Below are 15,742 nucleotides of genomic sequence, written 5' to 3'. Positions count from 1 at the left end.
ATCTGTTTGATGATTTTTACACTGACAAATTAAAAAATCCCCACAAAACTATTAAAAATTGTATTTTGAAAAAGCCAGAGAAAATCCTTTCAAGTTTGATATTCGTTACAAGCTTGTTAACAGAAATTGGAGATAATTTGGCTGGGGGTTTGGCAGTGAGAGACAATTTGTCTTGATAGAGATGCTGAACAGGGCAGACCTAAATAATAAGAAATCACTTCATGTGTTTGTCCACAATTATCAATCCTGCCATTTCCTGTTCTTTTTGCAAACTTCTAAAAGACCAATTAAAACCATTTAAACAACAGGAAGAGACTTGACAAGTGAAAACTCTTCCACAAAGATAACAAGCACCTGAGAATGAATAATGAGTCACATTTAGATACCTAAAATAGCAGTACAAACACAAAGCTCATCATTTTAACACATCAGTGTAAGCAACAGTCAGCCAAAGCACAAATGGGGGGCAGTGAACCTTGAGGTTTACAGAAAGCACAATATTTTCATGTTTACTTGGTCTGAAAAGACATTTTGAAAGCTTTAAGTTTAAAATAAGTATCAGTCAGGCATTATTTAACAAATTTTTTTTATTCCAAGTCACATATTTTGTACCTCACTAGGAGGCAACATCATTTCTTGCTCAGCTTATTTGTTTTCTTCACCAGCAGAATTCTGGCTCCTGAGTATTTCAGTGCTCATTGTAATGGAACTGAAGGACATGGAGAAAGGGGACAGAGATAATCTCCTGACTTTCACTTCCAGCACTCTGTTCTCAGTGCAGATAAGCTTTTGAATTACTTCAGGTTCAGCCAAGGTGTGATTTTTCATTACTCCTCTCTTCCAGCCCCCAAGTGACTGCTTAATATGAACTTAATTTCCCCAATTACAGAGCCTGTGTCAGGCAGTTGGTCACCAGTCATGTTTACAAACCTTATGTACATCTCTTCCCTCTCGATCTCCTTGTAGAAATTCTGAAAAACAACATAATTTGGTTACAAAGTCTTTGATTTCACACTTTGCAATGTACACAGAACACGCTCCAAATTAAAAATTCATAATTGCGTAACGTCAACCTCCAAACTGCAAAATGAAATTTGCCTCCAGTGATGGAACACAAGTTATTTAACTCAGAAAATCAAATGCTGGGATGTTTCATGTTGCAATGTTTTAGGGCTGCTGTCTCACTGCAAAGGTTAAGAATTTGCAAGAACAATACTGCTAGAAATTTGCTGCTGGCATTTGCAAGTCACACATCATTAACCATTTTCAGCTGAAAATTTTCTAACATACAACAAAACCGAAATTTTAATGCAACAGTTGTTCTGTGGATTGAAAACTCTGAACCTTAGTCCAGCAATACAACATCTGCTCTTGAATTCTATCAGTTTCCTTGGAAATACAGAGTTAGATTAGTGTTATTTGTCTGGTTTCATATGTCACACATTAGCATCACTCTCCTCTGAGTGCCTCCAGCCTTGAGATAAACTGGTTAACAGTGCAAATATTGTAAATGCAAAATATGATAACTGGGGGAGAGATTCAAGACATTTCTGAACCTAATTTTAAGTTTGCCTCCAAAATTTAAAATGTATCTAAGAAAACAAAATACCAAGAAAGTCCTTCTTCAATGAATTAAATATATTTCAATGCTAAATAAAAGAAGTTTGAGGAGGCACTAAAAGAGCACAAACCCAGTACTAAAAGAGGGACAAATCCAATACAAAAGTGATCTTTTAAAAGAGAACTGGAATGGATAACAGAATTCACATTTCACAGAGGAATGCACAAACCCAGTACTAAAAGAGGGACAAATCCAATACAAAAGTGATCTTTTAAAAGAGAACTGGAATGGATAACGAATCCACATGTCACAGAGGAACGATGGGTTATTCCAGGGGTATTTCAGTTGCTAAAGCTGCCTATTACTTTTGGCTTCAATTCAGAAAACAAACTGCCAAGGCCACCACTGCCCCATGTCCCCAAATGCCACATCCACATGGATTTTAAATCCCTCCAGGGATGGGAACACTCCAGGACTGTCTGGGCAGCTGTGCCAGGCCTGGACAAACCCTTCCATGAGGAAATTGTTCCCAGTATCCACCCTGAGCTACCGTGGCCCAGCCTGAGGCCGTTCCCTCTCTCCTGTCCCTGTTCCCTGGAGCACAGCCCGACCCCCCGGCTGTCCCCTCCTGGCAGGAGCTGTGCAGAGCCACAAGGGCCCCTGAGCCTCCTTTGCCCAGGCTCAGCCCCTTCCCAGCTCCCTCAGCCCCTCCTGGGGCTCCAGAGCCTTCCCCAGCAGCACAGGCATAAATGCAGATCAAACCCTCCCAGTTAAACCACCGTCAGTGCAGATAAATTGAATCCCAGGAAAAGCTCGGGATCAGCCAAGTCCCAATTAGGAACTCTTTGAGACCTCAGGTGGGAATTGTGCCGGGTTTCAGCCGTGGGTAGGATTTTTGCAAAGGCATGAATTTCACTTCAGGTACCTGGAGAATGATGAAAAGGCTGAGTGGGCCCTGGAGGGGAAACGGGAGTGTAAAATCAAGGTAAGGTTTGAAATCATGGTGACCGAAAGTGACGGAAAATTCCGCCCTGCGCCGCTTCCCGGGGATTCCAGCGGCTGCAGCAGGCCTGTGCTTGGTGTCTCACTGTGATTGCACCTGACAGCAGCAAATCACCCACGAAATCTATCATCTGCAAATTCAGCTGCCCAGAACCAGCATCAGGAGATGCTGTTGGGAGACACCTGCAAAGAACAAACCCCCAAGGGTTCCTCAGCTTCCCCACGGGGATGGCGAAATTCCTGGGAGGAGGCTCCGAGTGCTCTGATGAAGGGAAGGAGAAACAATTTCACCTTCCCAAGGGAATGTTCCCAGTTTGACACAGTGTGTGGTGACTGTGTTGTGTTGTTTCCCATCCTGCTTGGAGACCTGGCAGGATTTCCCACCAGGGTTCTGCTCAGGAGGACGCTGTGACCTTTCTGCAGGCAGCCCAACAGCACTTGCTGCATCACCAGCCTGTGACAACTCTCCAAGTCCCTCCTCTTTGCCCATTTCCCAAACATTCTGATGCTTTCTGATGTGCAGAGAGGAAAAACAAACTAAAAATAAGTGCCCAGTTTTGGATTTGATGCCTCCATCTCCTCTCCTGCTCCAGTGGGCACCGTTTGGTTCACGGCTGATGAGATGGAGCAGTGTAAATGTTGCACTGCACGAGGCCAGGACTGCATTAGATACAAAATAAAAAAGCTAAAAACTACATTATATGCAAATATAAAAGAAGTTGTGAACTATTTACTCTGCTCTTTCCTGAACAAAGTCCATCAGCCAGATCACATAAATGATAAACACTGGCTGTGCCTCATGTATTCGTGCAAAATCAAAGCTTTGATTATGATATGGGGAGCAAAGCTTGGAATTCTCAGTGGCAAACAGTGGAAATAGCAAATTTAGTTCACGTTATTTTGGGGGTCTCTGAAAGTTATCATTCATGGGTGCTGATTTTTGGGTTGTAAAATCTCATTTTCTGAATCTCCACCAAAGACCATGATGTGTGTGAGTACAACTGGAACAATTATTGCTTCCCACTCCAGCCCAAACAGATCAAGATTTGTGTATGGGGTGGACACTCCAAAATGTCAGGGTCTAAGAGGAGGAAATTTCCCATCAGTGAGGAAAACAAGCCAAGCTTTTCCTGCTGTGAATCAAACAGTACCTCCAATTCCTTCAAATAATTTGAATAAAGGGGCTGAGCAGAGAGCAGAATATAAATGAGATTGCAAATCCACAGAAATTTTGAGAGTAAATGGCAGAGAACTCCGACATTCTGTATGTCAAGTGGTTTTCAGCACAGAGTTGTTTATACATCAATTGGAAATGTCAATGAACAGGCCCTCTAACATTTCTCCTTAAATCTTTCTGTACAAACAATTAAAGAAGGGATAGTCCATGTTTTCACAGATTTGCCTTCACCAAAATAGGAAAAAAATAGGACAAAAACCTAAAGCATTCCAAATTTCCCCAAGAATCCCAACAGACACTCTGCTTGACACAAGCCCTCTGTTAAAGATGAAGGATCCTGAGGGTAATGGGGCTTTGGGTGATTTTGTGGTGATTTTGTAGTAGTTTTATGGTGGTTTTGTGATGACTTTTGGGTGATTTTATGATGATTTTGTATTGATTTTGTGGGGATTGTTGGCGGTTTTGTGGTAGTTTAGTGGTGGTTTTTTGGGTGGTGTGGTGGCGGTTTTGTGATGATTTTTGGGTGATTTTATGATGATTTTGTATTGATTTGTGGGGCTTGTTGGTGGTTTTGTGGTAGTTTAGTGGTGGTTTTTGGGTGGTGTGGTGGTTGTGGTGATTTTTGGTGGTTTTGTGGTAGTTTTGTGATGGTTTTAGGGTCATTTGGTGGTGATTACGTGGTGATTTTTGGCAATTTTGTGATGATTTTGTGGGGCCTTCACGGTGATTTTTGGTGATTTTGTGGTGACTTTTGGCAATTTTGTGATGATTTTCTGGGACTTCATGGTGATTTTTGGTGATTTTGTGGTGACTTTTGGGTGATTTTGTGGTGATTCTTTGGGTGATTTTGTGGTGATCTTGTGGTGATTTCGCAGTGGTTTTGTGGTGGTTTTGTCACGATTGTGCAGTGATTTGTGGTGATTCTGTACTGGTTTCATAGCAAATTTGTGGCAATTTTGCAGTGATTCGTGGTGATTTTATGGTGATTTGTGGTGGTTTTGCAGTGATTTGTGGTGATTTTATGGTGATTTGTGGTGGTTTTGCAGTGATTTGTGGTGATTTTATGGTGATTTGTGGTGGTTTTGCAGTGATTTTTCTGCTTACCAGCACGTTGACAGTGCAGCTCATGCGGTTCTCCTTGTTCTCATCGTGCATGATGGTCCTGTAGTCCAGCAGCCTCTCCATCAGCCTCACCACCAGCTTCACAAAGGTCTCCCCACTCTTGGCCAGGTATTTGTGCTTCCTGCAGTGCTCCAAGAGACTGAAAAACCAATTAAGTTCGCCTTGTTAATCACACGCAGAGAAAAACCTTGACTCAGGTGCAGTTTTAAATATTGCGCATCGTTAACAGATTTTAATTATTTCTGGGCTACAAAGTTCATTGTAGTCTAATTGCTCTCTCTCCTGACTTCTCCGTGACATAAATTCTGCTGCTGATCAACACTTACATTTTGTCAAATAACACTTTGTACTGCTCATCTCCACGGCCTCCTTCCACTTCGTGATCCAGTTTGGTGATGATCTCGTTTTCGAACTGTAATTAAACAAAGCAAGCGTAAATAATCAGCTGGCAAATATTTCACTTTATTACTGTAGCCTCAATGCCTCACAGATTGGTTGGGTGCCTCGATGAGATGTTTAGCCCCTGGTTTAAAGCCTGATTGACTTTTAAAGTTTGCAGTCTCTGGTTTTTTTAGACTCTCCACGATGATCTCCTGCCCTACAAGGACTTCTTTGGTTAAAGGAATCATTGGTCGTGCTGTTAAATGAAGTGTAAATATTTGCATTATGGAAAACGAAAGAAGGAGATTAATGACAGGAATTGAGGGCAGGGAGAAAGGAGACACAGAATGTCCCCAGCAGCAGAACTAAACACAGAAATGCTGGAAGCTCTCAGAGAAGAAAGGCAACACCTGAGGCTGGATAACCCTGCTGGGTGCACCCCCAGCATCCCTGACACCCCTTTTTAGCACACAGACATTGACTGCAGGACACACCCTGAGCAAGATGTTAATAAACCCTGCAGAAGGGAAGGGAGTAGTTTCAAAAACACTCCAGAATAATTTTATTGGGCAGTATTAAAAGGATTTAAGCTTAAGTGGCCAACAGAACGTGTTTTAAATGCAAGCTGGGTAATGTCATGGATTTTTTATGATTACAGAGGGTTTTATCTCTTGTTGCTAGAATGGATGTGAACTGTTAGTGGAGGAAGGCTCACTCCAGGCCTGCTGCTCTGTCATGAATCAGTGAAGTCACTTAGTTCCTAATTCTTCATTAAATAAGCACAGACAAACACAGAGATCTCAGCAGGAGAGACTGGGTGAACTGGGAGCCCGTGGCAGGGGAATGGGAGCCCAGTGCTCCCAGTGGGAGTTGGGTGACAGAACACTTGTCACCAGGTTTTTTCACTGCTATTTCCTTAAGCCACCCCCAAGGATGCTGAGGAGAAGCAAAGGGCCCCTGCACAAGAACAAAGAGTACCGACACTTTGTAAATGTCAAGAGATGTACTTTGCATCTGCAGGTGATATTAACAGCACATAATGTACCCATGGAGAAAGAATGGATTGCCTGGATGATCAAATATTCTGGGTTGGAAGGGACCCACAAGGATCATCCAGTCCAGCTCCTGCACAGACACCCCAAAAACCCCACTGAGAGAATTGTCCAAACCCTCCTGGAGCTCTGGCAGCCTCGGGGCTGTGCCCATTCCCTGGGGAGCCTGGGCAGTGCCAGCACCCTCTGGGGATGAACCTTTCCTGATATCCAACCTAAACCTCCCCCTGACACAGCTCCAGCTGTTCCCTCAGGTCCTGCCCCTGGTCACAGTGAATACAATGAATCCATTATTACAATAATGACAGAAGATGAGAAAAGGCAGGATAATGCAATCCACCCCCTCCCACAGTACCAGAGTTGAGTAAAACACTGAAACAACACAATGATGAAACTGAGAAGTCACAAAAGTCCTGTTCCCTAATGAGCCAGAATAAAACTGACTTTGTAACCCAATGTGAAAAATGACACTTGCTGCCAGCCCCAGCCCTGCAGGTGATGTATTTTTTAGGAAGAGATTACTCAGATCAAGAAGAGCAATTACATTTGTCATGCAGGATCTCCAGGATCTTCCCACTATCAGTTTTACTTAAACCTCTGTAAATCCATGCTTTGTTGGGCCATTTCCCCTAACAGCCTCTTGGGCTGAACAGAGCCAGGATTGTGGCATTTTGGGGGTTTTAAGGATTATTAACAGTATCTTTGCTCTTCAGTCATTCCTGGTATTTCTCATGGAGCTGCTGTGGTGCTGATCATCTGAGCCAAATGAATAAATGTTATTTAACATCAGTTAAAATTCCTTCTGTGGTCTTTCCATGGAGGAAGCTTTTAGCAATACCAGCTGAGGTTTATGGAGCTTTGGAGGTTTATCACTCCCATGATGGGAGCAGCAATGTGCCCCTGGAGCTGCACAAGCCAGTGGCTCTGGGACATTGCACCTGGCATCTGTTGATAAACTCCATTTTTCCTTTTCTCTCTCTTTTTTCCCCCTAATGCACTGAGTTTTTATAAATGCATTACATTTAATTTAATGCATAAATAAGCCTGCAATTATTGTGATGGGATTTAGGCTCAAATGAAGAAGTGCCAAATCTCCAATGTTTCCATTAGAGCCAGTGCCACTTGCTGAGGCTCTTTCTGGAGGCTGAGGGGGAATATCTGCACCATCAGTGAGCTTCCTGTTGACACTGAAAGCTCGAGGGGTGATACCAGGATGATTACAGGACATTTTTATCCACTCTTCCTCTCCGCTGATCAAGATCTCAGCTTCTCTTTAGGATGAAAATTTGAACTTGAGCAAAGAACAATTCCAGTGCTTCCTCTGTCTGTGGCAATCTCCCACCTGGAGCAAATAAATCAGGGTGAGCCATCTCATGTCAACTCAAGTGATCACTTCTGGGCTTGGGTTTACCTCAAGGAAGGCTGAATTTGTAGCACTGGCTGACAAGTTAATTTTGCTGTAGATGAGGAGGACTTCCAGCCCTCCAAGCTGCTATAAATTCATTTTGATGTGGGCTAATAATAATTTGCCATATAAAATTCAAGTGACAGATCACACCACCAGAAATTAGTCCTAGTGCAGAAATGGCACCCAAGTACAGCAAACTTTGCTCAGAGGTTTCTGTGAAAGTTGGTGGCTGTTCCCAATGGTTTCATCCTTTCTCTTTCCTATTTTTCCACAGCATTCCAGCAGGGAAACAGATCTGGAGCCATTCAAAATTATGGGATCATCTTGGAGGCCACTGCATTACCTTTCTCCCTTGCTCCCCAGGTGGAGTCAGAGAGGATTATTGATATTTTTCAAAAGGCCAGAAGCCAAGAAAAACTTACACATTTATACTTCAACTGTAGGTAATTAAAAAATGTTACTTATTGAAACCAATCCTCTGTGGGAGATTAGTTATTTGGATTTGAATATTCAGTGGGATCACAGGAGCTGGGAGAGTCATTCATTTGTGTCCTGTCTGAAATCCACAGCACAGGGAAAGGAGGTTAACCCAGGGCTCAGAAGTGGCAAAAAACTTGAATAAGGAATTGTAGGTTCTGAAAGCCAAGAGAGATTCTGATAAACTAGGGGTAACTTCTGACTAGGGGGAATTAAATCCATCTGAAATTCACCAATAACCAGCACGTGAAAATCAAAATGCTGGTGTGACGGTTTGGTGATACTGAGATTTATTGTTAAATGTAAGAAATGGGCTCAACTCCAAACAAGCAGAACGTGGTGTCAGCAGTGACACAGGCCCAGAAAAGGTGAGTTAAAATTTAGGCTGGTAGGAAATGAGGAATAAAGCCACAGGTGGGAGCAACAGGCACCAACACCAGGAGCTTTCCATGCTCCAAATTCCACATTCCAGCTGCAGGCTTGTTTCACCTGAAGTTTTCCCTCCTGTTGGCACCACGGGATCCATCCCACTCACCTGAGCAGGCTCTGAACAATCAAACCAATTCTCTTTCATCACTCCTGTGGCTCTCACAAATTCCCTTTGATCCAGAGGCTCCGCTCCTGGAACTGGCCAAGGGAGAAGCCAAGGGGAGGAGGAGGAGTTTCCTGCCACAGGGAAGCTTCAGTCCCACACTGGTTTTGGGATGGGATTCCTGCTTTGAGCTACAGGCTACTTTGAAGTCTTATAAAGGCTTCAAAGCACCTTCAGAGGGAGAGGACAAAATGGGCAACTCCAGCTTTTAAATCAGTCGGCCTTAACATAGTTCTGACAAAACAAGGGGCATTTATCTTGTTGTGTCTCTAAATACACTGGGAGAAGAAAAAAAGCCTCTTCTGTCTGTTCCTGGTTTTACCAGGCAAACCCAAATCCTCCTGAAATGAAAACCACCACAGGGAAAGCTGCCTGTTTATCACACAAACCATCACAGCATCAGAGGCCTGCAAAAAACTGAAATTCCTCCCCCACAAATCATGAGGCTGATACATCTGCTGGAGAAGTGGAGCCAACCTAAACCCTTGTTGATGTGACTAATAAGGTTAGATAATTGGATTTCTGGCAGATTAGTTTAACAGCAGCCAACCATGCCATTTGGAAGTTCTCTCTGGAAGCCGTGCTGGACAAGGATAATTGGTACTTGCATATAAAGGATATAAAGCAGAACATTACATTGACCCATTAAGCATCAAAGCTTGCCTAGGTACTGGTAATATTAATAAAAAATAGATTTTATGTATTTCTATCACTTCAACACAAAAGAAATAAAACAATGAGTGAGGAATCTACAGAGCAGGCATCCCCACTTCAGTTCCTGAAGAAACCACAACCAGGATCTCATGGAGGGTTTTTCCAGGCACACAAAGGGCAAGAAAGTGACTGGAAAAAAAACAATTTAACAAGCTGAACACGAAAAAAAGTGTCCCCCTTCAATGGAGCCTAAATGTGTCCTGGATTGCACCAGCAAGAGCACGGCCAGAGCAGCAACAGGACTATTGCACTTCATGGACCATGGCTGGAATTCCATGTCTGGTCTGATCCACCAGCTGAGAGAGACCCTGGCAAGCTGGAGATGGCTAAAGGAGGCCCACCAACACGGGCAGAGTGCTGCAGAACCTGCAGAAGGAATTGGGTTTGCTCTGCCCAGAGAAAACCCAACTCCAACATTCCAACACCTGAAAGGTGCTCAGAGGAGATGGAAGCAGAAACAGGCACAAGCTGACCCAAGGAAATTCCACTGGGAAATAAAAATCAGAGTGTCTAAATCATAGAATCCTGGAATGGCTGGGGTTGGAAGGGACCTTGTATCATTCCAAACCTCCTGCCACAGGCAAGGACAACTTCCAAAGGCCAGGATGAAACACTGGAATAGCTCACCCAGAGAATTGCTCAAACAATCCTCACTGAAGATACTCCAAACTGAGCTTCAGGTGGTCCCAGATAACCCAACCTAATGCCCACATTAATTCCAGAGGTCCCATCCAGCCTAGACTTCCCTTCAACCTCTGCTCTTCCCAAGCCTGTGATCTTCATTCCCCAAAGGCCAGCCTGAGATACTCAGCAAACTCAGAACTGCATGATCAATGAACAGATTGATTATTCCTTGTAGGATGTGGCTGGTTCTTCCAAACCCATGGAAAAGGGTTTTTTTCTCCTCTGCACCTGTCCTGTCAACGCTACATCCATAAAGAAGCTACACTGCCACAGGAAATATTATGTCAAGTACAGTCCCAGACATCTCTGACTTGAGGATGACACATTTTTCTTAAAATGCAAAAAAACCTCCCTAAGTGAAATATTTAAGACATTCATTTATTAAAATCAGCCAACTATTCCACACAAAGCTGGTTTCCTTCTGTCAGGAAAATTGAGGGCCATAAATTTAGCTATAAAGTCACCCTTGGATTTTTCATGATCTATATAATTGTACAAATAAAAAATGACAAGCAACAAAAGAGAGCATCTGACAGGAAACTGTTTAAATGGCATCCCAGTGAGCATTTCAATCTTTACAGTAGCACTGGAGTCAAACATGAGAAAAAATGATTATGCAGTAATTGGATGAAGCCAAAACACAGTTCACAACCTCTCCACACACCATCCAGCACAAAACAAATCAAAGCAATAAAGCTGATGCCATTTCCCTTGCTTAAGTCTCACCACGCAGATTTTCATTTACTCTGCCTACAGATTTATTAAGAGCTGCTTCTCAATAGCAGCTCACAAGGAAAGTATGGAAAAGGATAAGGTTTTTTATCCAAGAAAGAAAACTGCCAATACAAAGGGAAAAAAGCAAACAACACATGTCAAGCTTTATTGCAAAATTCACAAGGTCATACCCTGAACTGACAGAAATCTCACAGTGGGAAGAAGCTCCACTGGCTTAGTCCAAACCCCACCTGGCCTAACTAGTCTTAAACTCAATCCATAAGCAAAGTTTCAAGGGAAGCAATGTCAGATGAATGATATCAGGAAACTTTCTCTCACTCTACTTGTCTTTCAAAAGTTGAAGCTATCAGGAAAAGATGGTATGTGTATATTCAAGGGCTCCCCTCAGCAGGTTCAAATCAAATAGAATAAAAATGCTCCATTACTATCTGAGATTTTGCAGTGCCTGTAGAGCAAGAAGCAACACTGACAGTGCTGAATTGCTTCTTTCCTCTTTAAAATCCATAAAATGGTAAAGGAAATCAGAATTATAAGAGAGAAGAGATGATAAATCCTTACAGGTTATACTTTTGCCACATTATCAGGCTTTCTTTATGTCCAATTTATCTCAGGACCAAATTCCTTGTGTGAGTCACGGTGACAATTTAAGACATCTGTCTCTGCTCCTGTGCCATAACCAAAGGTTTCATTTACTACATGCAAATCTCTCCTTCAATAACCAATTCAAACCAACAGATGAAAGCCCCTCAGGACTTGTAGGAAATAAGCAAATCCATAATTATGTTATTCCTTAGAAAAATGAGAAATAACAAAACTCCTTATGTTTTGTCAAAGAACAGCCAAATCTTCCTCTTTAAATGTCTGCAGCTCTGTGCTTACCCTCTGGAAGCTCCTGGTGGAGTGGAATTCACACTGCATCATGTCAAAGAAGATGGGGATGGTGGCTTTCCGCAGCTCCGTTTCTGGGATCAGTGTCATTTCCAGGATAGGCCCCACCATTTCTGGGATGAACTTGATTTTATGCTGACCTTTAGGAGAAAAGATGCATTTCAGAGTGAACAACCCCTGGCTTTGGCAGAAGATGCAAAAGCTGTACTCGTATGCTTATGGAGCATAACAAAGCATGTTTTAATACCTGGCTCTACTGAAACACTTTTTTATTATGCTTATTTATTTGATGATAATATGATCACCACCATTATAATGATTATTATTAATTTCATTATTATAATTATTAGATTATTATTAATATTAATTTAATTATCAATAATTATTACCACAGGAGAGGAGGCATTGTCTAAATCCAAATCAAGAGTTGTTGAATCAGTCGTCAAGCTGGGACTCGCCACATTTCCCACTACATATTTTCACACCCATATTTCCAGGTTTTATTTTAAAACACAATGTGTGGCTGGCAGGGAGGGAGGCTAAAAGGCACATCACTTGTATTAACTTATTTAGACTCCTGTGTGAACAAAATGTTCTCGGTGTCAGTCTATCAAAGTGTCACCACGAGTGCAGCCTAACAGAGCCTCGAGACATGAAAGCACAGCTCAGCCAGCCCACAATATGTCTCCTTTCCTCGGAGCTGAGCTGCCTGCAAAACCTGATTGCAGATTTAGCTTCCCAAGAGGAAGCTGCTCCTCCCCCCATCCCTGCTCTGCTCCACACAGGGAAGGGAAATTAAAGCTTAGCAGGAGCGTGGCACCTAAAACATACTGGAAAAAAGAGCAGGTTACTGTTTATGTTAATGGCTAAATGGATGCACAGAGTGTGTGCTGCAAATTATCTGGTGAATAAGTCCAAGGAAAAATCATCAGGATGGTTCGAGTTGGGTGTGACATTGAAGTTCATCCAATTCCACCCCTGCCATGCAGGGACACCTCCCACTATCCCAGGTGGCTCCAGCCTGGCCTTGGGCACTGCCAGGGATCCAGGGGCAGCCACAGCTGCTCCGGGCACCCTGTGCTGGTATCCCATCACCTCACTGTACCATGGTGCTGGAGCAGCACAGCCCTGAGAGCTCCAGACAGAAGTTTTGGAAACACAAACACATTTCTCCATCAGCAACAGGCTGGGATCCACGGGGAGCTCAGGACAGAACTGGAGATGTTCCTCACAAATGCCCTGTTAGGGACATTTACAACCAGGTTCAAACACTGTTTCTATACCCAGTATCGTGCTTCAGACCAGATTTTTTGGAGTCCAGTCCTCAGTTTCCTCTAGCTCTCAAACTCTTGCTTCCCACTGCAGTTACCAGTGGTACAGGGCACAAACAGATTTCAACTCATTTTTATTCCACTGCACTACACCACTGTGACAGTAACCAGTGAAGTCTTTAATTGGTAGTTTCACTTTGACCAGAACTAACATAAATCTCAACAAATGTAATCAAGAAAAATCCTTTACCACCAAAACACGCTCCTTTTTTTAGCAGATATAATTTAAGCCCCTTGATTTGGCAAACTCCTGAATCCTATTAGCATTAGCAATCGGATCAGGGCAAATTAATACTCAAGGAAAATGGTGATTTTGGGTGCTGCTGCAGTGCTGGGGGCTGCTCAGGAATATCAAGTGAGAAGCCTAAACCTTCCCTCAGTCTCCTACAAGGATGATTACACTGGATCTCTCAGGTGACAGATTTCTTGTGTTATGCCTGAGGAGTGCCAGAGCCAGGACTGCAGAAAACAAATAACGGTGACAAAAGTTGTTCATCACGCGCTCTGCCAGCTCTCCCTGCGCCACAGAGGGCTCTTCCATTGCCTCAAGCACAGGAACTCCCTCAGAACAGGAACATCTTTTGAACTCGGGATGTGAACATTCCACACAAGATTAGAATCTTCGATGAGATGATGATCTGTTTGCAGCTCTCTGGGGGAAGCCCCTGGAGCGAGAGCCCTGGGTGAGTCCGTCCCACGCGCATCCGAGGTGACACACACGGGTTTGCTGGGACAGAGTGATCCTGGGAGATGCTGGGCTCTAAAGAAAGCATTGGGAGCAAAACAGGAAGGGAAACAATCCTCCCCTGGCCCCTCAGGGTATCCACGACCCTGTCTGATATACAACCCAGCAAGGATTCACCTTTTTCCTCCCCGCGGGAATGTGGGAACTCCCACGCTGAGACTCCAAATGTGACAAGTCTGGGAGAAAATTGAGGAGTCTCTTCTGAAAACCAACTTGTGCAGCTGCTTTAGGAACCACATGCAAAAAAAGCCCCTTCTGAACATGCAAAACCTTCCCCTTGCAGCACCTTGTGCCTGGCCATGGGACGTGCCCACACAGCAGGAAGGGACCTCACCCCAAACCAAACACAAGGTGCTCTCCTTGCTGGACAAAGTGTGATTCTGGGATTAAAGTGTGATTAATGGGATGCTCATCTCCCAGATTGTTCCCATTTCAGTTTGGGCCACAAAACGCTGTGAGTAATTTGCCAGCAGCCTCCCTGTGCCCTGGGCAGGCTGGGAACACGCCTGACTAATCCAGAGAGGGTTATGTGCAATGACTTCTATTTATGTAACACCCAAAGTTCAGGGTTATTTTTAACCCTGGCCTTCCCTCCAACGACAGCGAGAGCTCTGTCAAGACACCTTTGGTGACGTCAAGCCCTGGCAGGGATGGTGGCACTCGCTGGAGGACACCAGCAACCATTGCCCTTCACCTTGAGGAGCTTCTCTCCTCCATCTCCCCCCAGCTGGCTCAGACGTCACCAACACCTCTCTGGCCACCTTTCCCACCAGGATGTCACCTGAAATGTCACTGCAATTCCCCTCCACACAACTGTGGGTGCCACCAACCAGTGCACCCTGTGCACATCCTGGCAGAGCCTTGGGTTCTGTTGGCTAAATTGCATCACAAAACCCTTTCCACTGTGTGGCTTTTGAATTCCTGCATCTCCAAGACAGGCCACGGCCTGTTTGATGCTTTTTTGATGCTTTAATGTCTCAGCAAAGTTTAAGAAGCCCCAGTTTCAACAAAACACTGACTCAATGTAACACATTTTAAAGTTCAGATTGTGGAAAAAAGCCTCTAAAGTGCTGTTCAGCACTATAAATGTTCTTTTATTTTTTTTTTCTGCTCATAAAAATAGGAAGGTGTGATTATTGAGGCCTCCCCTGCATCAGGAACAGGCAGCCAAGTGAAAACTTTAAGAACTCTTATTTTACTATTTAATTTCAGAAAAAAAATTATACTTTTAAATGTTCATTATAGCTGGAGGACTGCCTTGCTCCCAGCTGGGGAATTTTAACTCAGCAGGCATCGTGTGTTAATCATGGTATTTAGAAACAAAACCTGATGAGACTAAACATTCATTTTTGAGGCTTTTCTATACCCTTTAATCCATAAATCAAAAGTCAGGGTGGTTTGGTTTCATCACATCTCATGCACAACGGCACAGACATAAAAACCTGTGCTCAAGAATTCCAGAATTCCAGCCTTTCACTTCTGATTTGGTTTCTGAACATACACATGAATAATTTGATTAATGCAGTGCAGCTTCCAAGATAAAAGTGTCAGGCACCCCCCAATCGATTCCCATGCAGTGAGAAGTTGGAATTCCTTCTTAATTGATGCTGTGACACAGATGAGATTGGTGAGGAGCCAGAAGTGAAACGTGATCCATGAGTGTAACATGGACTCTCTGTGTGACAAAGGAGATAAGGAAAATCAAGGTGCTGCTCAGGAGAAGCACAAAGGCTGCCTTAGACTGGGGTCCTGCCTCACATTTACTTTTCTCTCCCAGCTTTTCTTGGGAAGAGCAGCAATTTCCTGACTCCCTCCACATGTGGGATTTTGGCATTAATGATCCCATTAATGGATCTTGGAAAATCACAAATAT

The 15,742-nt window shown here is 43.5% G+C and overlaps 1 protein-coding gene across 2 annotated transcripts in view; it reads right to left on the bottom strand.

Moving 5' to 3' along the window:
• Positions 1–15,742, bottom strand: part of DOCK1 (dedicator of cytokinesis 1) — a 265,150-nt gene that overhangs the window by 55,241 nt on the left and 194,167 nt on the right. For both annotated transcript variants that reach the window (XM_039731351.1, XM_039731353.1), the window contains exons 33-36: positions 11,785–11,933; positions 5,189–5,274; positions 4,845–5,001; positions 931–971 (exon numbers count right to left, since the gene is read on the bottom strand). In XM_039731351.1, coding sequence (XP_039587285.1) covers positions 931–971; positions 4,845–5,001; positions 5,189–5,274; positions 11,785–11,933 — 433 coding nt within the window. The remainder of the gene's footprint in view (positions 1–930; positions 972–4,844; positions 5,002–5,188; positions 5,275–11,784; positions 11,934–15,742) is intronic.

Source organism: Passer montanus, unplaced genomic scaffold (genome assembly GCF_014805655.1).
Source record: "Passer montanus isolate IOZ18808 unplaced genomic scaffold, ASM1480565v1 scaffold77, whole genome shotgun sequence".
Lineage (NCBI taxonomy): Eukaryota > Metazoa > Chordata > Aves > Passeriformes > Passeridae > Passer > Passer montanus.
This window is presented reverse-complemented; position numbering and strand designations above follow the sequence as displayed.